At 42.2% G+C, this 27,577-nt stretch overlaps 1 protein-coding gene across 2 annotated transcripts in view; it reads right to left on the minus strand.

The window, feature by feature from the left end:
* lamc3 (laminin, gamma 3) overlaps nucleotides 1–27,339 on the minus strand; it is a 124,798-nt gene extending 97,459 nt beyond the window's left edge. Inside the window, exons 1-4 of one of the 2 annotated variants that reach the window (XM_084383019.1) lie at nucleotides 27,317–27,336; nucleotides 27,117–27,204; nucleotides 17,300–18,013; nucleotides 8,110–8,414 (exon numbers count right to left, since the gene is read on the minus strand). In XM_084383019.1, coding sequence (XP_084239145.1) covers nucleotides 8,110–8,414; nucleotides 17,300–17,675 — 681 coding nt within the window. In that variant the 5' untranslated portion in view covers nucleotides 17,676–18,013; nucleotides 27,117–27,204; nucleotides 27,317–27,336. Of the gene's footprint in view, nucleotides 1–8,109; nucleotides 8,415–17,299; nucleotides 18,014–27,116; nucleotides 27,205–27,316 lie in introns of both variants that reach the window. The other variant, XM_084383020.1, reaches the window with a different exon arrangement.
* Nucleotides 27,340–27,577: the final 238 nt, after the last annotated feature.

A 27,577-nucleotide genomic window follows, 5' to 3' on the forward strand; every position in this document is an offset into this window, starting at 1 on the left:
TATTTTTACCTCGGGAAATATTTGCTGATGAAATGATGTAATGTTGTTTTTACATGATGTTTAACGCAAAAATAAGTCTTTCCGAGCACAACGAGCTATAGAAGGGAATGAAATTAGCTCCTGACTGACATGTGCCTGCAAACCTAGCTATTTTTTTTACAGGACTGAACACTGTTGAGCTTTTCCCACACACTGACTAATGCATTAATTGATTGATTTTTCCATCCAGCTGGTCACAGTGGTCCCACATACACAGAACAGCAGGCTGAGGAACCGACACCGAAATCAAAAGTGCCTGTTGCTATTCCCCATCCAGTGTGGAAAGCTGTGATGCTGCTGACCTGGACAAGGAGAGACAGGGACAAGCTGGAGCTGTGGACGGACACATCTGGGAATCAAACTCTCCCAGACAAACAAACTAAAGACTTTTTTTGGAGGAGTCCTTTGAAGTGTAAAAAAACAGAGCCGGTTCAATAGACTGAGTCATAAGGGTGTTTGTTTATTGGAACAGCGTCGCCCCTCTGCCCAGACAAGAAGAGACAGTGCGGTTCAATAAGGGATGTGTCTTAGGACGCACTGAAAACTTTAATCTGGAGTCAATAAAGTCTGTCAAAAGTTCAACAAGATGAAAAAGAAATATAGAAATCGGACCCAGTTTATACTTGGTTTTAAAATGTGTTACTGATCCGAAGATATGTTAACAGCCAAGACACACTGCTGTCCAGACTTGTGTCCATAATGTATGTTCAAGGCGTCCAGCTGACCACTTGTGTTCAGAGCCAAGTGGTCTGAATGATCAGTTTACAATGTACAATGTGTCCTGGGTCGTCCACTTGGAATCCAATAATCATTATAAAACCAAGTGCAAACCGTTTTTGTGCGGTCAGGCTTGGTTACTATTCTCTAGGACTGGGCGATCTGAGCCGTACTCGAGTGTGCACCAAATATCCTGACAATGTCTAAAATGTTGAGACATTTATGATATATAGTCAAGAATCATGAATGTCTGCCTGAAACAATTATAAACCCATCATGACGTCACCTACTGGTTTTGCAGAGAACTGTTTTGAAGCCTCGGCATTATGGCGGCGGCCTTTTTGGTTATTTGAACCAGAAGCGATCATATTTGGACGAGAGAGCGGAGGTGGAAACGATACTGATTGGACCTGACATGCCGTGGTAGCGATTTGTGAATCACAAGGTAGCCAGGCCCTGAAGTATACCCTGCTTTAACCTATATTTTACATTAAACGGGACCATAATTCATAAAATGAACGTCATGCTGTTTGAAGAAGACTTGAAGCTAGTGATTGAGATCGTAAACCTATAAGGTTAGGTACTTATATAGATCATTAATAGCATATTCAAATAACAAAGGGCATTTGTTTTGTTGTTGCATCACTTGGTGATACACCCAGGCTATGATAAGACCTTACACAACACGGTAAAAAACAAAGGGGCGATTTGGAAATTGTACAATTCACCGCTCAAGATGCCTACAACCAAAAATGTCCTCCTCTCACACCTTCCTTTATACAGAATTGGATGAATTCAATGTGTTGTGGACACACTCGAATTACATGCCACCTCCACCGAATTATGTGACAGCAGCACAAATTGAACACTTTGCCTGTGGAAAGGTGGGAAACCAAACAAACAGCTGAGCGTGAGCAAGAGAAACAACTTCCGTTAAAGTCGGGGGTTAATGAGCGACACGGGTTAGGTCCAGGCAAGATCTCTGCGTATATATTCAGCCAAAAAGTGAGCTAAAAGTATACATTTTCTTTTCTTCTTCTTCTTGTGACTGAACTCTGGTCATTAGAGATGAGCGCATGTGTCCGACATCGTGACCACAATGCCCTTTTCTTCCCATCACTATATGCTTGACTCTCAGACTACCTGTTCCTACACATGCCTCCTTCGTATAATTCTTAGTCCCCTTAATTCCTTAATCCCATATAATCCTTTCATGGTGAGAAGAGGCATTTCTCGCTCTTTTTCACACACAGAGCCTGCATTTCCAGCTAAAAAAACATAATGCTCACTTTACTAAAATTTCAGGACACTGGGTTCAATCCTGTACGTCCTACAAACCTAGACTCCAGCTTGCTGTTGTCCCAGACTGCCTGAGTCCAGAATTATATAACAGATGGATAGAGAGGCCGAAATAGCGCGGTGGTAGAAAGCTGGTGTGAAGGGATTAATCAGAAAGGGACAGTTAAATCATTTTTGCACTAGAAAACCAGGCTGCAGCTACCTTTTCTTGTAAGCACTTTAAAACTCATAGAAATCGTCAAATAATGCCGAAGCACCACATCCCGGTGCTTGTGGAAACTTCCGGAGAGGTATTTTTCGGCTGTTGGTTAAGTGGCTATTGCTAAGCCTCTCAAATATGTTTTTTTATCATTCACTCTTCTTTCTTTGTCGTCCTGGCAAACATATAGAAGTTCTGGACTTTCAGTTTGAGAGCCAAATCCTGCGTGCACATTCCTCTTTCCTCACTGACTGACGGCAGCCTGCCGCTCAATGTGCCCGACCCATCGCAACACTAAAGCTAATCCAATAGAAATGAAATGCATATTTCTATTTTCTCTTGTTGTAGATGCAATGGGCCCCTCGCATAGCAGAGTTGAGGAGAGAACGCCTTTATCCGACTACTGCTTGAGAGCTGATGCAGCTTCACCACTGCTGTCTGTCCTGCATCTCTCCCCCAGTTCAAAATGGGATCACTCTGGAGGATGGCAAGCCTCTTTCTACTCTGTAGGAGGTTGCAGAGATGTCACGCATCCAGAGTGCTGTGGTTGATGAAAGGGCTGGTTTTATGAGGAGACAGCATCCGGCAGAGAAAGCATGTGTGTGTGTGTAAGGGTGTGAATGTGTGTGTGTGTGCGTGTGTGTGTGTGTGTGGCATGGGGGGGTTTAGGTATGTGTGCAGGCACAGATACCATATGTAGCCTTAAGGGTTCCTCAGCTGCGTCACACTGTTTTGCTTTTTAAATCATCTTAGGGGAGTTGAGGAGTGCCAATTAACCCGTTCATGCTTTTATAATGAAATCACATAGTAATATGTTTTTTTCAATGGTTGTTTTCACTCTGAAATAAGTGAAAAATCACGGCAATAACTAAAACGGAGTGACGTAAATGTACACTGCAGTGGACAACGTGCCTCAGCGGTATAAAAAGTGATGAAGGAGTAACTAAAATCCTTTTTTTTCTTAGAAAACCAGACAGCTAAAGAGTTTTTTTTAAACTAAAACAAGAGTACTTAATACCAGATTTTAATAATACTTTTTTTGTACACCTTTTTCCTGTGATTGAAAAGACATATTTTCCACTCCAGTGGTCCTTAAGCACCAAAGTGTTCAGATTTGCAAAAAAGGCAAAGGAACCAAATGCAAACGCAGAGGCGGGCAGGAAGACGTAACAAAAAAGTGAGCTTTAATGAACTAAAGCTGTATTCATGATAACAAAGGCGGGCAACAAAAGGGGCTGGGGAGTGGGAACAAAAAGCAAGAACAAAACTAAACAGAGTACAAACCAGGATGACACGAGGCGTGCAGGGCAAAACACAGGGAAAGCACAAGGAGAACACAGGACCACAACAGACAAACTGACAAAGCACACAGGCTTAAAAACACAAGAGCTACTGAACAAATGAAACAGAGGCGTACGCAGAAAAAAGACAAAGACAGGAAGTGTAAAGTCACAACAAGATACATGAGGATGAGGATATATTCTGCCTACTGGGCCTGTATGTAGATACAATCTGAAGACTATTTAGTGTTGCTGTTTAATAGCCTAACACTATGGAGGTTTTAGTCAGAAAATCTTGTCCTGCTATTTTGTATTTATGATGTCCTCGTGGTGTATAAGTTAGAGTGTGCACTATGTCGCTCAACGCTGACACCCAGGGGTTGAATCCAAACTGTGGCCCTTCGCTGCACAGCATCCCTCCTCTCTCTCATCCCATTTCCTGTCACTCTTCAAGTTGTACTATCAAATAAGGCTAAAAACCAGATGGCTTCCAAAAATCTGTCCACCGGACGCCATGCACGAAAAGGGTTAAACATCAGTTACAAACTACTAGAAGCAGCTTTTGTCATGCCACAATTCTATTTTAAATCTAACCTCTGCATCCAGACGTTTTTATTTACAATTTTATTTAAGGGCATGAATAATAAAAAAAAATTCAAATACACCAGCGTTGGTGGACAAAAAGCAATTTCTCAGAGTCAGGCTCTCGCTTGCTTCAGCAGTTTTTCATTGAACGTCGCATTCAGAGATTTGAAACACAACATATTTCACAGTTGAGTCTGAAAACATCAAGAGAGAAATATTGGGATTGGGTTGCGCTATAGCTAAATCATCTTTAAATTGATTTATAACAGTTATACACTGCAAATATAGGCTGAGCAACGCACATTCTCTGGATATTCCCTCATTGTTTCTTTATTGCATTTCGGAAGATGGCTTCTTTTTCTTGAGAGCCGGTTATGGTTCTTCAGGGTTACGCTGCATATCCCCCCACATAAAGACAGCCTTGCTCTTCTTATTTAATGATGTGGAGGAGGACAGCTTCCTTTTACAGAGGTGGTAGTCTTGCATTGCCAGATCCTATTTCTGCAGCTTTTTCACCTCACATTTTAGGAGAAAGGTCATGCGGAAGAAGAAGAAGAACACATTGTCATAATCATTGTCTTTATGTTTTTGCTCATGGCAGGAAGGGGGGGATGAGTGTGGACCAATCATCATAGTCCCTGGAGATTATTGTTGAAGATTCATGTTCACTACATGGCAGGAACTTTAGCTGTTACTGTTGCTGCAGAGAGGGGAGTTAAAAAAAAAAAAAAAAAAAGCGTGAGACAACGGGAAGAAGCAAAATTCAGAGTGAAAACACTCCAGGCCTACAGTCAGGTTATGGAGGTTGTGAAAATTATCACATTGCTCCTGCTTGGGACATTTAAATCACTGCTGTTGCCTCTGCTTTTTAGTGATGGCAACATGGAAACACTCCAATTCATCGAATAAGCAGGCGGTAATTGGATGATGAAACCCTCTCTGCTGGAAATCACTGTTAGATTCTATAAACATAATGAAGAAATGTTTTGAACTAACGCATGGAAACGGTTCTGCAGGTTGTATAACTTTTTTGTGGTCGTAAAACGGTTATGTTTAAGCACTCAAGTGTTTGAGGTTAGGGAAAGATCACGGTCTCGTTTAATAATTAAAAAACTCCACAGTACAAAACAGGAGTGCTTTATGGCTCTCAGTATTAAACCGGAAACATGATCTCTCTCCACTTTTCTGCCTTTGTTGCCTGAATCCAATCACACGCTGGATGCAAACCGCAGTCTCTGGTGTCCTTCACTCAGTACGTCCGCCATCCATCCTAACTACAGTATATCCATACACAACTTTTAAACATAATGTCCAGGAGATGTGTTCGGATGATGATGCCTTTAGGTGCATTCAGACAGAAGATTAAAATTTTGTGTGTAGGGTTACTGTCCATGTATTTGTGTTTAGCTTCCTCGCCCTCTGGTTGATCTCAGACCTCATCAGAAGCACCGGTTCTTTCTGTCTTCGTGAACCCTCGAGTCTCGTCTCCGACCGCTCATTCAGCTAAAGCATATCAGAGCTTTTCAATTTGAGCTGGCCCGGGTGAACTCTCCGTTGACTCCATGCAATTGAGTCATCTCTAAAAATCGATTCACGTTCTACCCGAACAGGCAATTATTTTACCGTCTCAGAATAAATGCATAAATAAATGAATAAATAATCTGCTGGCGAGTGACGTATGCTTCCATTATCACTTCTGTCTGGACTTTTACATAGCGATTGACTTTTTCTTGCCACACCAACACGTTTCATCTGCTTAGAAATGGAGCAACCCAATCGCCAGACTAAATGTTTGCAATGTACGTGTCTGCAAACCACAGATATATTGACACTTTACCTTTCTTTATGATGCAGTTTGTGCTTTTTTAAGGCACAAGTTTCAATTTTATGTCATGTCTACACTGTGCTTATGCTCTGGTTAGGATTAGGCACAAAAAACACTTGGTTAGGATTAGGAGAAGATCGTGTTTCCGTTTAAAATACCTGCTTCGGTCAAAGTTGTCCTTAATAATAATCTTGTGGTGTCACAACCTACAAATGTTGACTTCCCCTCCACTTCCTGATATGAAAGCCAGGTCAAAAACATGTAATGGCAACGTGATATGGCACATATTGGTAAAAATGTCAATATGGTATATGTGACACATACAAATGTGAACATATCAGCGGTTTGCAGAAACCCTAACTGCCATAAATTGTATTCTGGTGACACATCCTCCCTCAGAAGACGCTCTAATTAGCCATCATACTTAATTTGTTGTGACAAGGTTATTTTTTACTGTATTCTTTGGTCCTTGACAGGTGACAGTACGTAATGCTGAGATCTGGAAGTACTGCTGCATATAATTTCCTCTAATGACAGATACAGTCACTGATCTACACACACAACGGCTCAGATCCACAGCGATAACTAACAAGAAGTCGGAAGAAGTTTTTACACTAATGTGGTGACGCAGAGCGAATGCATTGGCAGATGCAGTATGCAGGATACTCACAGCCCCATCAAAGAAAAAAGGGAGCGGCTGCATTAAGTGCCTTATTTACTCATTTTTAGCCACGCTTTACTGTGCCCACCCCTGCCAGGCTCCCTCTCAAGGGGCTGCCATTAATTCAGCACAGCCTCCTCACAGCTTCATCAATGTTAATCAGAGCTAAACATAACGTTAGATTCCCTTCAGCATGCTTTGAAAAAAAAGGCTCGGAGGCATGCTGCATATGTGCACAGCTATGGTTTGCTTGTTTGTTTGCGTAAAAGTGTTGATTGAAAAGCGTTTGATGGTGCAGTCGATGCTCGAGGCGCTAACATGCTATCTGTGTGATGAGAGCAGCCTTTGGGTTTTAGAGGGTTTTGGGTTTTTTTTTTCTTTTCTTTTAAAAGAAAGTTGGTTGCATTGTCAAACTCAGACACGTTCCTTTTCAGGATGGTCAGCGATACCCGGATCCAACATCAAATATTCAGGAGGAAAACAGGTTGTGTGAATTGTGCAAATTAGGAGAAGTTGAGAACAGCCCAGTTGCCAGGATGTTATGTGAGCAGTTAACATTTCCACGACCACAGTAATATCCAAGGTTGGCATATGTACCAAACGTGGCCTATCACGTTCGTATTATGTGCTTATTAGCCACGTGTCACATCACCTGGAGATATTTCCAGGTGTTTTAGTGGCAAAAAGAGGAAACCAAAACCAGCTATTTGTCACAGGAAGTGGAGCTATCTATCTGTGAGTGTGGCGACCAAAAAACAACATTGTGCCAAAAGAGAGGAATAGAAAATTCAACCTAAACAAATGGAAAGTTGCAACATAAAGAAATGTGGTTTTGCAGAAATTGCACTTGACTAGCGTTTAGTCTGCCGATTGGGATGTCGGGAATAAATCCTGCTGTTTTGTCTTCGTTTTGATGAGTTCTGAATATATATTCGAAATGAAACGTCTCCTCAAAATCAAGAAGTGTTTTGGTACACTGACAGACACATAATGACATTTTTTATTAAGTTTTGATGCTTGTAAATTGGCTGCTTTTGTTTTGCTTTTGCTCGGAAAAATGACAAAATGGTTTATTATTTTGTTGCTACTCTGGATTCTGCTCTCTGTCTGTAAATAATTGTGTCTTCTAAGCCTGTTTGTACTGGGTTTAAATGACACAATAATACAAATATAAGTATAAAATGAATACATGAAAAAGAAGCAAACAAGAGGCATTAAACAGAAATAAACAGTTAAATGATTTCCAGTTGAACCAAAATAAAACATTTGTCTGAGTTTTGCATTAATTCATGTCATGAAAAGTTGTTTTTCCCTTTGCAACAGTCAAATCTGTACAATCGGTGTTATTAGATGTTTGTGACAGCTTTCCAGGCAGATGTGACTTATCTGCAAAACACTTTGAGTGACGGATGAAAAAGTGGAGCCGTGTAAACCAAAATATGTGAACAGAAAGGGAACGTGGCAGTAAAACTCAAACATAACACGCAACAAAATATGAACTCACCTGCAGCACCAAGCTTTGGTCGAAGTTGTAAGCGCTGGGCCGTCCCTCCAGGGTGGAGAAAGCAACGTTCCCTCCAGTGAGCGGCGAGATGTCGCTGAACTCGTCCGTGCACAGAGCCGTCCTCTCGTCGTCTCCTGGGCGAATGTAAGCCTTAGCGTCCTTGCCATAGGTCTTCGCACAAGAGGCGCTGTAGTACTGGTAAGGCAACCAGGGCCCGTCCCGTTCTGTGCGCTTGTAGATGGCGAAGCTCTCCGGCCGACTGGTGTAGAATTTCAATCGTATATAGGTTATCTCGAAAGCCTTCCCTGTGGAGAACGGATATGATTAGCTTTGAATGGAATCACTGAAAGAATTACTGTTAGGACGAGATCCATTGTAGTCCACAGTTAGATCAGGGCTGCTTATGTAAGAGACAAATATGGGGGGTGATAGTTTAGGGCCCAGGAGCGAAGAAGAAAAAAAAAGGACATAATTGCATTATAGAAAGAAGGAAAACAATGGGGGATAGACTTAATTTCCCCTACGCGGGGTAAATGAATGTCAGTCCTGCAGGAGTAGAAGAATACCCAGGATTATTCTCTCATTATCCAGATCATAATGGGCCCCAGAAGTGAAACATAGGTCAAAGGGAAAGAGACAGCCTTATATTAACTGTGGGACAGAGTGGGCCAATGAGTGCAAAAACATAGAGAGGGGAAAAAAGCCTGTATTGTCAAATCGGTGGTTAAAATGCCTGCACAGTCACCAGAAGACAGGTTCAAATGTGTTTGTGTCATGCATACTTACAGGCATTTCTTCAATAATTTTAATTTCACGTTGACATAGCATGTTTATGACCTGACTTTCAACCTATGTAAGTGTGAATAAGCGATAAAAACATGATAAATTGCCCTCTATCTCTTCTGAATGTGTCTGTCTGGGTGCTGGTGCCCACCACATACAGTATACTGGTACAATAAAAACTACAATACTGGTGCCAGCATTGTTTTTTTTCATGCCCCTCAAACATCCTGACTACGCCACTGCTTGGGACAATTTCCAGCTGTGTTTGTAGCGACAAATAAAATGATCGTTTTGACAAGCAGTCGTCTTCTGCTGTGTTTGCGGCAACCAGAAGAAATAATGTAAGCCGCAGCAGGATGTTTTCCTAACCTTGACCTCGTGTTTTTTTCCCCCTAAACCTTAACCAGACCATAAGCACAGCTTAGCCACAACATCAAATTGAAAACGGTACCTAAAGAAAGTCAAAGTCGGGTGGAGAATACAGTCTGACGCAACATTTGATGTGCGACAGGAAAGCAGCAGATCAAATCAATAGAAAAGTGATTGGTCGAACATGCAAAACGCTAATGAGTGTCATGGGGGCGGGGGCGAGCGTGGCGTAGAATTAAACCTATTGACTGAATTATATATCTGAGGTGAAGTTTTAGCGGCGCATTGGCCATTTGGGGGCACGGAGAGAAAAAAGAGAGGGAAAGAGAAGACGTGTCGGAGGTTTGTATAAATTCCCCCTAAAGCAGTGATTCAACTTCAATCTGCGAAAAAAGGGAAAACGGGTTTTCAGAGGACAATCTCTGCGTCTGGAAAGATCCGAAGCAAACGAGGAGATACACCCAGATTTCCATTTGAGTTGGCGTTGGGGGATTTAGCAGCTTCGACTAGGTTGCGCAGTAATTGGTGTTGCATTGTGACTGGAGAAATGTCTGAAAAGTAATTTTTGAAGGTGCATAATAAGCGGAGGGATGAGTCTCCCAGGTACATGTTTAATTAAAAGAGAGGGAAAAAAAGTTAGGAGAGAATGCATTTTGGAATATTTTTTTTGCATATTGCATTAATGCAAGCCTTTTTTCCTCACGATGCTTCCCAGAGTGCAAACACTGGAGCGGGGAAGTCGTTCATTTGCAGCACGGTTGTTGTTTTTTTGTGAGAAAGTGGACATCTTCTCGCCCGATCGCTAAACAAACACAAAAATCTCCTTGTGATCGAGCGGTGTCGTCTCCTCCCATTGTTTACTCAGTGTGGACACTTCAAACAATAATCTTGGAGGCCATATCGGGGACACTCGCGGAGTTATACTTCCTGCATATGAATAAACATTAAGATTCTGCCAAATGTTGTGCAGCTTTACAGGGGATTAACTGGGCAGACACAAGCTGAAGTCATATTGAGAACCGGAGTGAGAGGTAACATGGAGAAAGTCTCTTAACAGGCTTCTTCATTGCACTCATGGGGATTTTTTTCTACATCATTAGATACTAAGTCTCAGCCGCTCGGCGCGTTCGTAGAGGGATGCCATCCACGGCTACAGCCATAATGGCATCTGTTGCTTTTTCCCTGCCAAGTCAGAACTCGGCATCGCTGTCTCTTGTCTCTGCAGCATTCTCTAATGGTATCTTTCCTGTAGGAGAACTAAGATCATTTAGCTTTCATTTACTCCCTGCGTGAGGTGAGCTCAGCCCCGCGGGGACTGAGGCAAAAACATAAAAGAGGCAGAACATGAAACATTTGTTGGATGTCCCCCGTGATGAAATGCAGACTAATTGCAAAGGATATTTGTATGTTTTTTTTTTTATGCATGATGCTTAATGATTCGTGATTCATCCTCTTTCAGGAGTGCACTGTATATTCATCAGAGTTTATATGGGAACAACAGACGGGGTTTTGTTAAGCTTTTAAGCCAGCACAGTAGCATACAACAAAAAAATATCTATGGAGAATAACCACCTTACGATAGATTTCACACTTTGTTTTCGCAGTTTGGACAGCTCAGTCTGAAGCAGAAGTCTCTCTTTGTTCGCCGAGCGACACGTCTTTTAGCACTGAAAATTAATATGAGTTTGGAAAACCCAGTAAAAAAACAGCCTGTTGTGACTTTTACAGGGCTGGTCCAGAGTCGTGTGGCATCGCAAATGAAACCGCAGCTGCTCACGTCGCGCACAGACAGGCTAATAAAACGACTATTTGGACAACTTTAAGGGTAAAAGGCTGGGAGCTAGCAGAAGAGCAGCAGTCTGACCTGCTCTGAGTCACTCGTGTCAACCTAACACAGCTGCTCTGAGAGACGCTGAGACTAAACTCACCACAAGTGCTGCAGTCAGACTCAGTATTTACAATCTATTCACTCCAAGCTGAGATTTTTGGTGATCAGCAAACACATGGATGAGTGGGTTTATCCTCTAATCGTGCTGCGTCGCAAAGTTTAAGAATGGAAGGGAACAGAAGAGCGGGATCTCGTGTGCATGCCAATAATCTGGCTGTGAGAGTGTCATGCCAACTGTGGCAGACTTTTGTAATTGTTTTACATCTGAGACAGGATGTTGCTCTACTCTGACGGCGCTCAATGAGAACCAGCTGCGGACATCAATGTGTGCCGTTCGAATCTACGTGTGTGTGTTTCTCAAGACTTTGTGGGAAAAATCTGACCCCAATTCCTCACCAGCAAACCGGCCTGCATTCTCCTTTTTTTCTTCCTCCCTTCCTCATTATGTTTTGTTTACTCCCCTCGAAGCAGCCCGGCTCTCTCCACCACCCCCATCTCTTTCTACTCTTCCGCAGACCCACTCTGACCTGGCTGCAGTATGCGTCCCTACATCCTACCGCTGTGTTTATCATCCCTGCATTTGCCTGAATTCCCCTCAGAGGGAGCTCGCTTTGTTTGGAGAGGCAAAAGAAAACAGTAATGTCGAGGACACCCCCCACCGGCGGCCCAGATGGATCACAGCGCTTTCACATGGAACAAAGGGATGCCACACATACAAAATTTAGGGATGTTCAGTTGCATAAAATTCTGCTATAAAAACATAATTCCCAGTCTTTCAAGAATGTTAGACTAATCCAAAGCATCAAGTGAAGAGAAAACACATGTTTGGGAGATGTGCAGAAGGGGGCAAAGGTCAATTCAGTCTGAGGCAGACAGACTTGTGGGTGTTGGGATCGTCTGAAGAATAACAAACCCTCCAGACAACACAGGACATACCTCTGCAGCAGCAGCAGCAGCAGCAGCAGCAGAAGCGGCATTGGCACCTTTCCCGAGGAAAAGAAATAGCCTGAGATTATAAACAACAAAGCCTCAAAACACAGCCAGACATCTGCTCGCTATCGGAAATCGATATTCTCCATTTGACGGAGGCACTTCTCGCTCGCAGAGCACGTGATACAACGGTTCCTGTACGGTCAAAGCTCTGACATTTCCAACTTCTGTCATCATTTTGTCCCTTGTCTCTTGTTTCTTTGAAGACGGGGAGGCGCCCACTCTCCACCTACGGAGGTGGAGGCAGAAAAATGTGACCTGTCAAGAAAATTTCTAGTTTCAAACAGGAGCTGTCTTCCTCTGATTGATTGCTGGAAGTCCAAACACACACACGCATATACAAAGAGGATGAAGTTAAAGGTGATTCTTTTGAGGTTTCTTCCCTTTTTTTCACCCCGGTTAAAAGGCTTTTCCTTATCTGAACTGAGGGTCTAAGGGCAGAGGGGGGTCGGTGCAGAGTGCAGAGCCACCCTGAGGCAAAATGTGATTTGTGACTCTGGGCTGTAAAAGTAAAACTGACTGCAATTATAAACCTTTGCAATCACCTAATAAATGTTTATAAAGCATTTCATTCAACTAAAGTTAACTTCACTATAAATTTACCATATATCAATGATGATTTATATATATATTACATTTTTTAAACATTTACCATACACCTAGGTTAGCCTAAATGTAGCCTACAGTTAATAGATCGGGTTGCTTGGAAAAAGAAATATAGTTAAGTTATCATCATTCCCTAATAATGTTATGATACTGTGTTGAATCTGAGCAGGTGACAGCCATGAAATACTACTAGGCCCCATTTAGAAATAGCCAGTCCTTTTGGCTTATGGTCATGTAGAGGCATCTGTATTGAATTGAGACTCATAACCAGTGTTTACATTGTCTGACCCCCGCCCCCCCCCCCGTATGCCTCTTAAATGGCAGCTGGTAAACATGATGTAGCATTTAGCATTTAGCAGCTAAAGGGCCAGGTATTTCCCCTCAGGAATTGGTGGAAGCCAAAAATAGAGCTAAAAGGAGAGTCAGACCTAAATTTTTACACTTGCCAGGTAGCCAGGGAGACAACTCCAAGTGACTGATGGAAGAGTTTGCTAACAAGCTCACCATATCAACAGAAAAGTTTAGTTTTCTTAGTAGTCATGGCTGGAAAGGCAACATTTTTTTTATCTACCCACCCATTCTCAGCCACTTATCCTGCACAGAGAGTGAAAGGGTGGAGTCTACCCCTGCACAGATTAGCTGAAAACAGGGCACAACATGAACAGATCACCGTTCTACCTCAGAGTAACAGATTTTTTCCCCATTTCTAATTTTCCCCCCAGTACATGAACACACCGGGTCAACAGTTTATTATCAGTGAACATTTTTTTACCACACATTTTCATGCTCACTGTGTTGGATTCCCTGCACGACTTAGCAAGTGTAAACTCGCTGGAAGTTGAATTCACTTCTTTGATACCGAGTAGAAGTTTCTCAATAGTTTGGTACATTGCGTTCTTTTGAATACAGTCAGAGTTTATTCTAGTTTTCAAGGAGTAGCTTGACATTTTTGGAAATACCCTTCCTTTGCAAGAAGACTGATAACAATCACACCAGTCTGTCTGGTAAAAAGTGACTTCCTGAAACCTCGACTGCTTAACTGACGGCTGCACAACGGCAGCAAGAAGCAACGTATCAAACAATCAAGATATAACACGTTAGTTAGTGAGCTTTTACAGGCCATCCTTTAACCTGTTGTTTTCACCTTGTTTCCAGTCTTTCCGCTCAGCTAAGCTAGCCGTCTCCCGGCTCCAGCTTCATATTCGACGGACAGATATGAGAGTGGTATCGCTCTTCTCAGAAAGCCTATAAGCGCAATTCCCCAAAATGTCAAACTATTCTTTCGAAATTAAACGGAAGAGTAATCGTTTGGCTGTGTAAGTCGATTTGTTTTGAGTTTTCTGGCTTGTTAGCAACCTGCCCGTGGCACAATACAGGGAAGTCACTGGTGACTTCTCTCGATTCTCTAATATATTCAGTTTTTGGAGGAATAGGCTGTTTGTCATGTGCAGAGCCAGAGGAGAGTAAAAAACCAAAGAGAGGACTGATTAAACATTACAGGAAGTGCTTTTTCCAACCTCTGTGATTAAGCTCAATTTATTAAAGGTGCTCTCTCCAAAAATATATTAATTTTGAGTAGAATGTATTTGGTTTTAATTTAGTTCAATAATAAAGGGTGGCCTAGAGCCATATTCGTCAAGTTCCCAAATTGTGTACATGCTGATACCCTCTGTTACACACACACAGACACGCACACAGCCTAGCAAAATAAATGGAAGTGGGAAAGGTAATTTCATAGAAAGATTTGTATTAGTGCTTTGTAACATTAATCGCCACAGTTTAATTCAGTTAAAGTGACAAATGTGCTCCGTTAGTTATTTCAGCAGTTTTTCCGCAGCATGGTAATGGGATAATGATGCTAATGGCTCAAGCTGCGCCCATAAAATTTGGTGAAATGAGGAATGTCTTCAAATGCAAATATGTACACAGTGTACAAAAAAAGTGAGTCGAACGCATTTTCTCCAAAGGAAGAGAACGCGTGAAGGAGGTAATCCTCCAAACTTGTATTAGAAACACTGGAGTAAAGCGGCGTGGTGGAAGTGGTGGATGGTTGCACATTTTGCTTTGAACCAGGTTCTCCTCCGAGCCCGGCACAAATCAAGTGAAGTTTAATTATTCAGGTTTATGGCTGCTACATTTCACTCTGTCTGAACCTTATTCTACCTGATTTTACTTGCTCTACCCAGCCCAGATCTATCCTCATCCTAACCACCAGACAGTTGACCCAGATATTGTACTTGCACATAAGTAATGGGCTAAAGCTGAACAAAAGAAAAGTGTCCACATTGAACTACTGTCAGAGAAGTAAAAAAAAATCATTTGCACTACCATTAAACTGTCCTTTAAGAGTTTGGCTCATTTCACCTCATGCCATAAGATATTGCAGTTATGAATCCTCTTCTTTTACCCAATCCATTGCGCTCTCCTTCTCACATAATTGCTTCGTTATTCTAAATCTTAGTTTTACTCAACGATGCATTTGTGCTTTCTATTGCATCATACGATGTCTCAATTAAAGAAGACCTTGAGCTTTTCGGTTTTTTCTTCTTCTTTCCCTTCATGTTTTATGGAGGTATTTACAGGTTCTAGTGCATGTAAAAGGTCTTGAATGTCTAGAAGGTAAAAGTCCACACCAACAGAGAGCTCCTCTCTCCCACAGAAAACACTGCTCCTGAAACGCCTCGTCAGTAGTCCCGTCTTTACGTCTGTGACTTTGTGATATCACACGAATGTATGCATAGTGGATGCATAGTTTTGCACGTAAGAATTAATTAAGCACAACTGCTCTGGTGTTGTTGTCGGCAGTTCTGGCTCAGGCGTGTGTGAGCTGACCAATCAGAGGAAAGTGAGTATTCGGAGGCCCTTAAAGAGACAGGAGCTAAATCAGAGCGTTAAAGCATGTACACCTTTTCTAGTAGTAACCCAAAAATAAAATTATGAACCGGGAAGTGTGCATAATATGTTTACTTTAAAGCAGTGCAGATGGAGAAGGTGAACAAGAAGTCTTTCTCAACTGCTCGTCTAAACTGATCCGTTTAGACGCTGAGCTGTGACGTTTTTGATGATTTTAAAATTTGACAATAACTTTCATAACCTGAGGTGTTTGACCACATTTCAAAACTTCCAAAAGCTAAATTTAGCTTCAGATGCATTTCTGAGGGGGATCCAAAAGTTTTGTGAAAAAAGTTTCATGTAGGGAAAATTAGCATAATATCAAGTGACAGTAGACCTGCTGACAGAGTCCCTGGCTATGCAAATAAGACTCTGGCTGGGGGGTTAATGGAAGTTACTTGATGTAAGTGTATCTTTTGAATTCCTGATGCAGTTTATGTTAATGCTTGGGCTAACTTTCCTCCTTTGCTCCTCCTGTATTAAAAATATTGAACATTAAATAACTTTTTTACCTTAAAATAACCGCTTCAACATCATGTTGACGGTACAGGGTGTTGTGAGAGGGTGAATGGTGTCTCCGTCTCATCCACTCCGCCCCCCCATCACTTGTTTCTGCACTATAACTTCAGTGAGAGGGCAGGATCACAGCGTTGCATACATGTTTACTCCACGTTTTCAAGACATAATGTTGTTTTGATGAAATGAGTTAACATTAAACTCTAAATTGAGCCTGTAACAGAAGATTAACTTTGAATTTCTAATGTGAAATGTTGACAGAGTGACATAAAAGGGTTGATTTGTGGGGGCATCATCTGGCCCAAATCATACCGGAGACATGTTTCTATGAAGGCTGTGTGTTGTGGTTGTGTCCTAGTAGAGTCCTCACCCAAATTACACCGCAAAATAAGCCTCATCAACTTGAGTTACGACTGTACTGTGCAAACCAGACTCAGGCGGGTTCATCACCAATGCTCCATGGCTTCATGTGGGCTGAACGAGAGTAACCGTGGGCCAGCGCTTGGCCATAACTCAGTTGTTGTCCAGGCATATCAGATGCAACTGTGTGTGTGTGTGTGTGTTTGCTTCTCTTCCATTTTAATCCAACCAAATTCTCAGACAAGCCCTTGTGGCTAAGCGTTCACAAACTCTCCAAGTCTAAGCCATGTCTAAGCCAAATTGTTTTTTATTAAGACAGCCAGAGCTGCGACTGAATAACACAACTCGTGTTTGTTAAGCACAGCTGTTTTGTATCAGAGATTGTGCCAATCAATTAACTGCCAGAAAGTGAACAAAGTAAAGTTGCACAGAGAAGGAAAGCGAAGAAATCTGTTAACTCTTACACGCAACTGGTGTGAAGGGAAACTTTGTGAAACTCTGTGAAATCCCATCAGAAGCCTCTTAATACATTAACGCTCTAACCGATATCCATATTCTACTCAGGGATACAGTGAATGCAGCTCATATGAAAAGCTTTCAAGCACTTTAAAATAAAAAAACGGGAAATTATATGCAGCATCATAGGAACAGAAACCATAACTGAGTCCCCAGCATATACATACTTGACCCAGATCCCTCCTCCCTCCTCCCCTACAAGTCGAGGAAAGTCAAACTAAAGAAATCTGGGGGTCAGACTGAACTGTGGACGTGCTGCTGTGCTCTTACCCAGGTGGAGGGTGAGGTTGACAGAATTGGGGTGCTGGATGCCAAAATACATGGACTGGCTCTGCCACCATGTGTTCTCCTCACTCCTGTGGAAGTCTGTCAGGAGGCTGGCGTTGTGGCTCAGTCCTGGGTCTGATGCGTCACAGTGGTGGCACGAGCGCGTGGAGCCCGTCTGCATGCAGTAGTCCTCAGGTGGGGAGCCGCACACGTTTGATGCCACCACTGTGCGATTGAAGGCGAGGTTCTCGAATTTGGGCATGCAGCGGCTTGGGGCGCCCTCCTCCTCATCATAGCAGGAGTCCATTGCGGCCCAGACGAGGAGGTGGCAGTGCAGATGAAGAGAGAGCAGGAGGGCCAAAGCAAAGGATGTATCCATGTCTACAGGCAGTTACAATCTCATTTACACCTCCACATTCATGTACTCTGGTGTGAAGGCGCAAAAAAAACGCATTAAGACCCTGACTTGAGAGAAGTAATCCAAGAACAAAAAAAGGAAGTCCAGTCTGAGAGCTTAGTTTGACTCTCTCTGTTAAGTCTCCAACATATGTTCCCCCTCTGTGGAGTGAAGTGGAATGAAGTTTGTGCAGGAACTCCTCTCATCAGGGGCAGCATGAGGCAGGCAGAGGAGGGACTCGGGTGGGGGCTGGAGGGTAGAAGAAGTCCATGAAAACTTCCTCCACCTGCTGGTCAACCCATGAACCGCAACACCTTTAGCTTCAAATGTAAAAAAAAAATAAAAAGATTCTCATTTGACAGGAAAAACACATTCTATTACATCTTTAAATAATGCAGCACCGAGGTTGTTACACCTCTGGGCTTTGAGATAGAGAGTACGCTAGCACCTGCATTCACCACTTACAGGAACCCACAATATCATCGATACGGTGATAAATGTACTTGGCAGTTGGCCCCAGAGCAGGACGTTCTGGTAAACGCTGACTCCAGTGATTCACAGTAGAAGACTAGACGTGCTAAAACTGTCGGGAATATTTCAGCAGGCACGGGTCATCTCCATAAAGGGATGACGCTCAGGGGAGCTCTGTGACCTAAAGGGACAATTTATTTATAAAAATAGTGTGTGCAAGACTCCAGCTGGCTTTTTTCAGCAAGATTCGCTCAAGGCCCAGATATCATGAGAAGTGAGAAGTGGAGTGCATATCACTGTAATTCACTCGAACTGCTCGGGGTCCTTCAGTATGGAACCCATCCATCAGTGTTTGATCAGACTTAACCATCAAATAAAAGGTGAGGAAACTGTGACAAGTAACTGTGAGTCACTGCAGCCACCAAATTAGCAACCTTTTTGTTAAAAACTATATTAGATTTTAACTAATTATCAAGCGAGATTTACTGAAAGTGTATTTAGGTTCTATGACAAGAAAACTTTGTCATCGTTGCTCTTAAAAATGACTTTGAAATTATTAATAACAGTTGCATATTTGTTTTCTGTCGGTCACATACCTCCGCCAAGGCCCAACAGTCCCCTTTAAGTCAATCATTCATGCTTAATGCAATATCAAATTAAATATATTTAAACTTTTATTTCGATCTGCATCAAATTGTACTTTTCAACAAGATCCATGCGATTGAATGAAAATGTTAAAGAAAATGAAGAATCCTGAATCCATCCTTTATCCAGATCCAAACCAAAAGTTAATGGGGTCTATTCTTCGCCAAGACCCAACCTCCATCCAAGTTTTGAGGAAATCTGTTCAGTAGTTTTTGTGTAATCCTGCTGACAAACCGACCAACCAACAAACCCTGAACCAAACAGAAGGACATGGGAGAAAACATGACCTCCTTGGCGGAGGTAAGACAATACTAAAATCTTTATATATACATAAAAAGTGTATCCCCTCCTTAACTTTCTTGTTTTCTTGTGAGGTTCGATACTCTATTGAGAACATTCACTTCTCTATAACACATTTCACGTAGGAGGGCATGCTAGCATGTTCAATATTCCAGTGCCAACAGAGGAAAGAACAGTCAAATCTGAACATTGAGAGCTGAACCTCAGTCTGAACTGCACTGCATGTCTTTTGTGCCAGCTGCTTCTCTCTTGGGCACCAGTGCAAGCCATCATAATTGAGCAGCTTTGGTGGGAAAGGCATTGCAGACCATGGCCACGACATGGCACATCTCTTCATGGATAATTGGGTCCTGGTCTGTGTTACCGACAGTTTTTAAATCAGGTGGTATTCGTCTAATTTTGTCCAATCCAATTTTGTTTTTTTAAACAGTCAGCGTTGTGCAGAGGCCTAAAAAAGGTGGCTTCCCGAGTGTTCTGGCTCTATTTGGGCAGGGTGGTGGTTGCGGTCTGCACTGTTGCGCCACAGGAAGAAAAGTCCTGAGTTTGAATCCCGTTCTGTGCATGTTTGCAAGGCACTGGCTAAGAACAGGAGTTGGTCTCTGAGTGCTGCACAGTGGCTGCCCACTTCTCCTCATAAATGCTGAGAATTTCAAATGAATCTCCCTGCGTGCATCAATAAAGGATTGATTAAGTCTGTAGTGTCGACTACAGTGTCACAGTGAAATGGCAAATCCAACAAGTGGCTGTGGAGGGCCACAACAACGACGTGTTATGCTTTCCACTCTCCTCCTCGCTCTGTGAATGATTTAACTGTCGCTGTATTCCATGAGAAATTTGGCACAATCATCCAGAAAACCGATGAACATTCAAAGTGACAGTGCAAATCAGCACTCGTACGATTTAAATGATGATAGAATCAATGTCGACATGGGAAGTCTTTGAAGTGGAGCAGACGGAGCGAAAGAAAAGGAAGAACAACAAAAGAAAGTAAGAAGAAGACAAACAGCACGAAACACAGAGAGACAGGTAGTGTGGACGGACGCATTTAGAAGCTGTACATTTATGATCCCGGGGGGATTTACGGCAAAGTCTTTCCCATATCTCCCTGTGATTGCCTTGATTTATTAGGGCTCTATCAGTACTCAGGCAGGGACATTGTAAAAGGCACCGCATCAATTTGCAGTGAAATCCTCTGCTGGCTTTGGAGGAGAGCAGGTCTGCCTTCAAATCTGTTTGGCTGGATGTGGATCAGCTATTATGATGAAGACTCAGACGTCTGTGCATACATTTTTTTATTTGTGAAGCAGATTCATTATTAAAACCACCTGTACGTGCAGAATGTGGGAACACAACTGTTGCGCAAGACAACAATATGTTTCAATAGAGATCTGTGGGCACTGAGCGAGGAAGGGAGATATGGGGGAAAAGGAATTATTCAGAAGAAACCAGAAGTTTTTCCTTGAGGGCAACGACTGTAGATGAGTTTGCCTGTCCAGGTCTATTAAATCATCATGGCACTGCAAATTCATCTGCAGAGACTAATAATTTTGACTTTACCTGTGACACAACCAGCAAGATGGGGAGCCAAAGTATTGCAAAAAAGAAAATATATAAAAAATTCAGTCAGCAAGAGTCATTTCCTTGACTTCAAAACTTCGGCCAGTATTTGAGTCAGCTGAATGAGCTCAGCGTGGGGCCCCGCTGAAACGAGGGGCAAAGTCTTCCAAAGCACCCTGAGGGTATACTATTGCCTCGGACCCCCCGGTGTTTCTGTAGCGATTCAGACAAGTCAACCACATGCTTTGCCGTAACGCAGGAAAAAGAAGATAGACCGCACAGTCAGTGCATAAGACTCAGCCTGTCAAAAGTCACTGCTGACTTGGAACAAAGTAGTTCACTTTGGAAATCACATGTCAATCACAAGCTGCAGAACATACATGCACGAGCCCACATCTCACTTGCATGTCTCCGTTGTTTCTCCGAGGAGTTCACGGTTTTGCTTGAGAAAAACACCCCCTTTTGTCACTTCCTTTTCTTTAGTGCCGAAAAAATAGACATCACAATGTCAAGACGTAGACTGATGGAGATAAAAACCACAAACGAACAGCGCTCAGTGAAAACAAGTGCACACAGAGGTTAAGTGTTTGGAGATCACCTTGTTGAATTGTCCTGAGGCCGCTGTCATGGTTTGTTTTTTAGTTTTGGTCATTTCCTGTTTTATTTTGTAGATTATATCCTTCTTCCCGCTTTTGTTTCTTTCCCGCCTTTTTTGTGTATGTCTGTGTTTTATTTGTTCATTAGCGCTACTGTGTTTAAGTCTTTTTTCCTTCTCTTTGTCAGTCCGTCTGTTCCTGGTTTCATTGTGTCTGCTCCCCGAGCTTCATCCTGGTTTGTACTTCATTTAGTTTTGTATTGCGCTTTAGTTTTTGGGATTTTCCCCAGCCTTTTTCTTTTTTCATTCTTTGTCAGTTTAATTGCTTGGCCTTCGGTTGCCTGCCTTTGATTTTTTTCGGACTTCAGCTTACATCATTAAAACTCACCTTTTGTTTTTCATCCATCCGGCTGTCTTGCGTTTGAGTTTCTTATTTTTGATAACCACAACAGTCGTGAGAGTGTTGGTCTTGAGAATTTTTTGGTAAATAATTCCATGCGGTCGGTGAACAAAAACCTCAAGGCAGATTTTCCCAGTTCAGACACAATGAATAGTTTAAAAGCCAGTAAATTGGTGAAAAGGAGGTAAGATCGAGCTAAAACCAAAGTTTTTGGAAAAATAAAAATTGATCTTGAGGTCAAAACACACATAGCAGACTGCTGACTCACTGTTTAGACTGCTGACTCAAGGTAGTCAGAAGCGACAGTGTATGACATTGCATGCATAACTTTATTATTTGATAAGTGTGGAAGATTAAATTGAGACAGGAGCTAAAACAGAGCGTTTCAGATGGAAGGGCAGTACAGCATTTTCATTTTCTGAGCATTGAAGCATGTACAACTGTTATAATAGTAACCCAAAATAAAATATGAACCTGAAAATGAGCAGAATTTGTCTCCTTTAAGTCGGCTGCTTGTTTCGTTTGTGTGAAATTTTACGTTGTTTGTTTTAGCTGTTTGCTCCTTTATGTGAACATTTTTGTGCTGCTGTCCTGCAGCCAGGACTCTTTTGTGAAAGAGATTTTGAATCGCAATGGAAATACTTCTGCCAAAGTAAAGGTTTAATAAAAAATTATGGAAACAATATGCGTTGCAGCCGTCTGGATGGTTTGGGAAATGAAAGTAATGCCTCCTTTTGAATCCCTGCCTAAGCCGGTGATAAGTCGGCCCTACCCTTTTTGCATCTGAAAGTGAAAATGGACAGAATATTAATTTTGAATATGGTTTATTTTTAAACATGATTTTTCTGTCTGTTTAAACCTACCACAGACATCTCTTTCCCCTGTGTTCTCTGCTTTAACCCCTTTACATTTTACCAGTGCACCTTTCTTTCCTTTGGCACTCATGTTTTCCCCCCCAGCACCATGTGATACCTCAGACTCCCCTCTGCCCTCCCACATGTTCTCCTCCTTTTCCCTCAGCTTCACACCTCTCATTCTCATCTCACCCTCTCTCGACGCCACAGATCCCTTAGCCTCCACCTGCCACCTACCCCTTTCATGCTGCAGAGTTGTGCAGCTGGCTGTCACCGTGTGAAGCTTGTTGCACCGACACTAGCAGGTATGGCCTCCTTTTTATGATGACACAATGTCGTAGCGATGAGTTACGCTCTCAAACAGTGATTTGGTGTCACAGCTGTCAGTGCTTCACTTAGCAATGCAGGAGGCGGCTGCCACATCCCCGCAGGGAACGCGTTATCTGACAAACTAATGAGCGCTGCACAACCGCCGCGTCGTCGCAAAAAAAAAAAACAACCCTGCCATCACACACCTTTATGAAAGTCCTGACAAAACTGTGATACATTCATCTATAGCAACTCTGTTTATATTGTGTGACGTTTTGGTCACAACATTGTTACACACAAAGCTAAAATGTTCACATGATCAAGGCAAGTAAAGATGTGACTGTGTATTTCTGATCAGCTAAATATTATGAATGAAACCGGGAACGTAGTAATTAAAGGATATTTCCGGACCTCTTTGATTTGTGTCCACTATAATTGACTGTAATTAAGTCATCAGTGTACTTGTCAAGAGGAGAACCATTCAAGTTATGCCTTCTTTGGCACAAATGAACTCTCCTCACTTCAGCACTTGAAAAGCATCTGATATCCGTATTGGCCTCAAAGAAGGCTAATGAGGTGCATTATGGGACTTTTAGGACCCAGGATTTTTTGAAGCTAGACAGATGCTTGAAGGCAGGATATCCTGGCCTCTGCTGCACAATTTTGATCATGTTTAAATATGTGAGTCGGCCAACTTTATCAAAGTGCAACATTAAAGCACTGCAGCATAAGATGTTGTTATATACAGTACATTGCAGGTATGAGACAGGCCTACTGGCAAGATGGGTCCCACAGCTTTGTTTGTGGTTCCTCCTCCCCGGTCATTCAGTAATCACAAAAAATAGATCTTTCATAAACATGCTAAAAGTGTGTCAACTACAACACATCCTCATATCGAAACGGCTGAATAGGTTGATTGCGAGCGTCTCCCAGAAACAACATGACCGTTGCAGCTTAGCGTCAACCGGCGAACCAGACTTTCATCGTACTCTTGCTTTTTGTTTAGGTTTAGTCACTAAAACTAGTCGGTTAGGTTTAGGAAAGTATCATGGTTTGGGTTAAAATATCAACGTTATATCCGTGAATTCAGTTACGTTATGTTCGTGACCGTACTTCAATGTGTTAGTAAGTTAAAAACACTTGACTTGTGGTTTCACACTGGACAAGAACCTCCTGAATGAAGGTCCTGCGCTTGTTTAACCTAATTGTCTGTCACCAACCTCCTCCCTATACTGATGCTTTGCTAAATTACTTGCTCCTCACTTCGTTCTTTGCAGCTGTAATAATTACTACAGCCGCTGGAGGTTGCCTCCTCACGAGATATGTAAATATAGGTGCCAATACTCTGCATTCACAGTCATTTTTCTGGTAGACGGGAACTATCTGTAGTACGTAAACTGCCACATTCTAGTACTTAAGTCCTATAATCACTTTAAAATATCCATGCAGTGTAACTATCTACTCTTCATATTTCATTTTGATATTTTTTCTCACATTATCAGTATTGTGTTACACGTGTCTGCCAGTCACAGGTGATGCTAAAGCAGCTGAACAGCAGAGTACACCCACATCAGGATCACCACACCCATCCCTGCTGTTACTGGCCTTCATGATTAGTTTACCGCAGAGATCCCAGACCCCATGCGTGGTGATAATCCTCACAGTAATCCTCCAAATGGCAACAACATCATCATCACTTAAGTACCGAGGAGAACACACACCACGGGTCCGAAATTATCAATAAACAAGAATTTACTGGAAAGAAAAACACAATCTGTCAACATTTGGCTTCAGTGTGGATAAAGTCAGCAGAACAGTTTGCACAGCGGAGCCAACTCTCCCTTAAAAATATAATAAAACATGTAAGGATATCTGATTCAATGTCTGTCCACCAAAACAACAAAACTAAGGTCAGGGGGCTCTGGACTGGAGGATTACTACAATGCCACCAGAACAGAGAGGTACAGGAAAACAGCAGATGCATGTGGAAAAAGGAGAGAGAAAGAAAGTAAGGTGTAATGTCATGGGCTCCTTAATGGGGCCTCTAGGTGAATATGGGCCCATAAAACTCACTATTGGACCATAGGAAACATGATAATGAACGATTATCCGTCGCCACAAGAAGGAATATCGTGCACCATCAGGCCTGTCATTTCACAGATGGATATCCCAGGATATGACCGAGCATGGTGTAATAATAATAATAATAATGACCTCGTGTATAAAACATGCAAATTGAAAATGACCAGTCATCTGTGACTTCAGGTCTAGACCCTCTTCAAGTTCAGCTTGCCAGACGGCGCATTGCATGATTAGCAGAGAAGTGAAGCCTATGAAAAATAACACCTAAAACCACCTACAGAAGAACCGATAACCTAACGACCAAAGCTAATGAAAGAATGAATGGACGTTAATTATGAGAATTATGTTGTTTTGTCATAAAACAAAATAATGGGTGTCTGTTAATAACAAGAGTACAGGCAATCAAAAAATGTTGGCAGTCGAGGCACACTGACAATCATCTGCTATATTCACTGTCAGCCAAATAATAAAAAAAAAAGAAAAATCTAGCTCATTTAGATTTAATTTCATACATTCAATTCGTACGTTAAAAATGATTTTGGACGTGGGTGTTCCAGTGAGCGAAACACAGGAATGCTTTCAAGCTGTCACAATGAGAGGTCCACGCTGTGCTGCTTCTGATATGATGTGAATGTGAAAGACCAGATGCGAGCCAAGTAAACAAGTGTGGGCAATGCTAAAAATGGAGGATTATAACTGAGACTTGATCACAGTTCAAGCGCTGCTATTTAGCTGTGCCTTGCATTGTGTGTTTTCAAGTGTTGAAATGACATGTTTGATTTGCTTTTTTGGATTTGACAGGTGGGTGATGGCCGTGATCCTCCTGGCGTGTGGAGGAGCGGCACTTGGGATCAGCTCGCCGCGTAGTGGTACTCCACTCAAAGCTCTGTGGTGATTTAAGTAACACAATTTTTTTTTTTTTTGCTCAACCGTTGTTAAACACACCAGACAAAGACACAGTGTCGAGCTCAAGTTGGATCCAAGTGCACACTCATGAGGCAGAGGCAGAGGAGTAAAAGCAATCCTACTCAGTCAATCAAAACTGGGAGTCCGTAATTTACAGGCAGGCAGGATGAGTCACAGGCACATGCAGGTACAACAGGAGCAAAGACATGTAGAGCAACGACGCTATATAGACGATCCTGCAAAATAGTGAAGGCTACCTGGGGAGTGAAAATATAGACATATTCTCCTCCAACAAACAACCAAGGATGAGCAAGCAGGCCGAGAGTAGAAAACTCACTGCCACAATATCATGATATCTTTACATAAAGTATATTCATTTTAAACTCGCTCACACAGGCACAAGAAAAATACTGTTCAGAGGTAAATGTCTGCATAAAAGCTTTTTACCACACAGCATTGATAGAGAGTTGTCATGGCTCGCTAATACAACACATGGTATTCCATTAGGAACGGACAGCCAGGCCGAATCACCGTCACTGTCGCGCTAATGCTAAAGTAAGATCCCGGTAGACAACTGCAGTTGATTTGCATCACAGAGATACGTTTCCGTTGGGTTTTTTAGCTGCAACTGTAACGTTTAAAGACACGTAAACAGTGGCCCGACCCATTTAGTGTTTCTGCTGTGCTTATTTTATGTATCATGCACTTTGCTAGCGTCGTTCATAAACCAAATCCAACCATGGCGCGTCGGGCTAGCTTAACAGCTAGTTTTGGGTAAACTCTAGCTGCCATTTTCTCAAGTCTGTGGCTCAACAGGTAAATGATGTCCAGCCTAACCTCGGTGAAAGTGTTGTTATTAAGGCGATATGAACATGCGTTTTGGACACTTTGAAATAACATAGGCTAGTGAGCTACATGATGCAGGCATTTTCTACGTAAAAGTTTTCTACCTGTAAACATTGTGATTGGTTCTAGTAGCAGTAATGATGCTAACACAGACTACATAATGATCTACAGTAGTGAGAAATGAAATGAGAGGCCCAAACCATCAACACAGAAGCCGCAATCACAAGTGATGTTAGCATAAATAACATTAGATAATTCCTCCAGTTTGCCTGCTGCAAGTAGAGAACACAGAAGTGTCTCATTCTCTGTATTATTAACATCAGCACGTTTGAAAATCCCACCGTAAACCAGGCACTTAACATGCCAGATATGTTACATTAATGCAAAGCCTCATATTACATGAGCAATAGTAATACGGCAATAACCACTGACTTTTGTAACGGCGTGAGCTGATTTACCTTAAAGCGTGTTTCCATCTGTTTCAGTGCAAAACCATCCACCACCTTCATAAAAATGCAACGATAAGACTGGATTGCTGGTTGCATTCTGAAAAACAAAAACAAGAACAAAAACGTGAGGTTAATCGAATAATCAAAAATTTCCACACATCTTTTGCAAGTGATGCAGTTTTTGGCAAAAAAGCAACTTTGACGGTGACCTCCTCATAAACTGTAAGTCATTCTGGTTTGCTTTTCATCCCTCGTATTCACACATGAAGATGTAGCTCGGAAACCTGTGTGTGCCGGGGATACTAAACGACCTGGTAAATCCCAGCGACAGCCTGTTTTAACAATTTGGAGGTGGCTTGTTTGCAGTTGTGCCATCAGTGTAATGGATGCTGACATCCTGTCTATGTTAGCTTAACACAGGGGCTGAAGGTGTGGTGAGATGGCAAGCCTCTATCAGAAGACACCCCTGG

The sequence above is a fragment of the Pagrus pagrus genome (genome assembly GCF_965226575.1).
Source record: "Pagrus pagrus genome assembly, chromosome: 19".
Lineage (NCBI taxonomy): Eukaryota > Metazoa > Chordata > Actinopteri > Spariformes > Sparidae > Pagrus > Pagrus pagrus.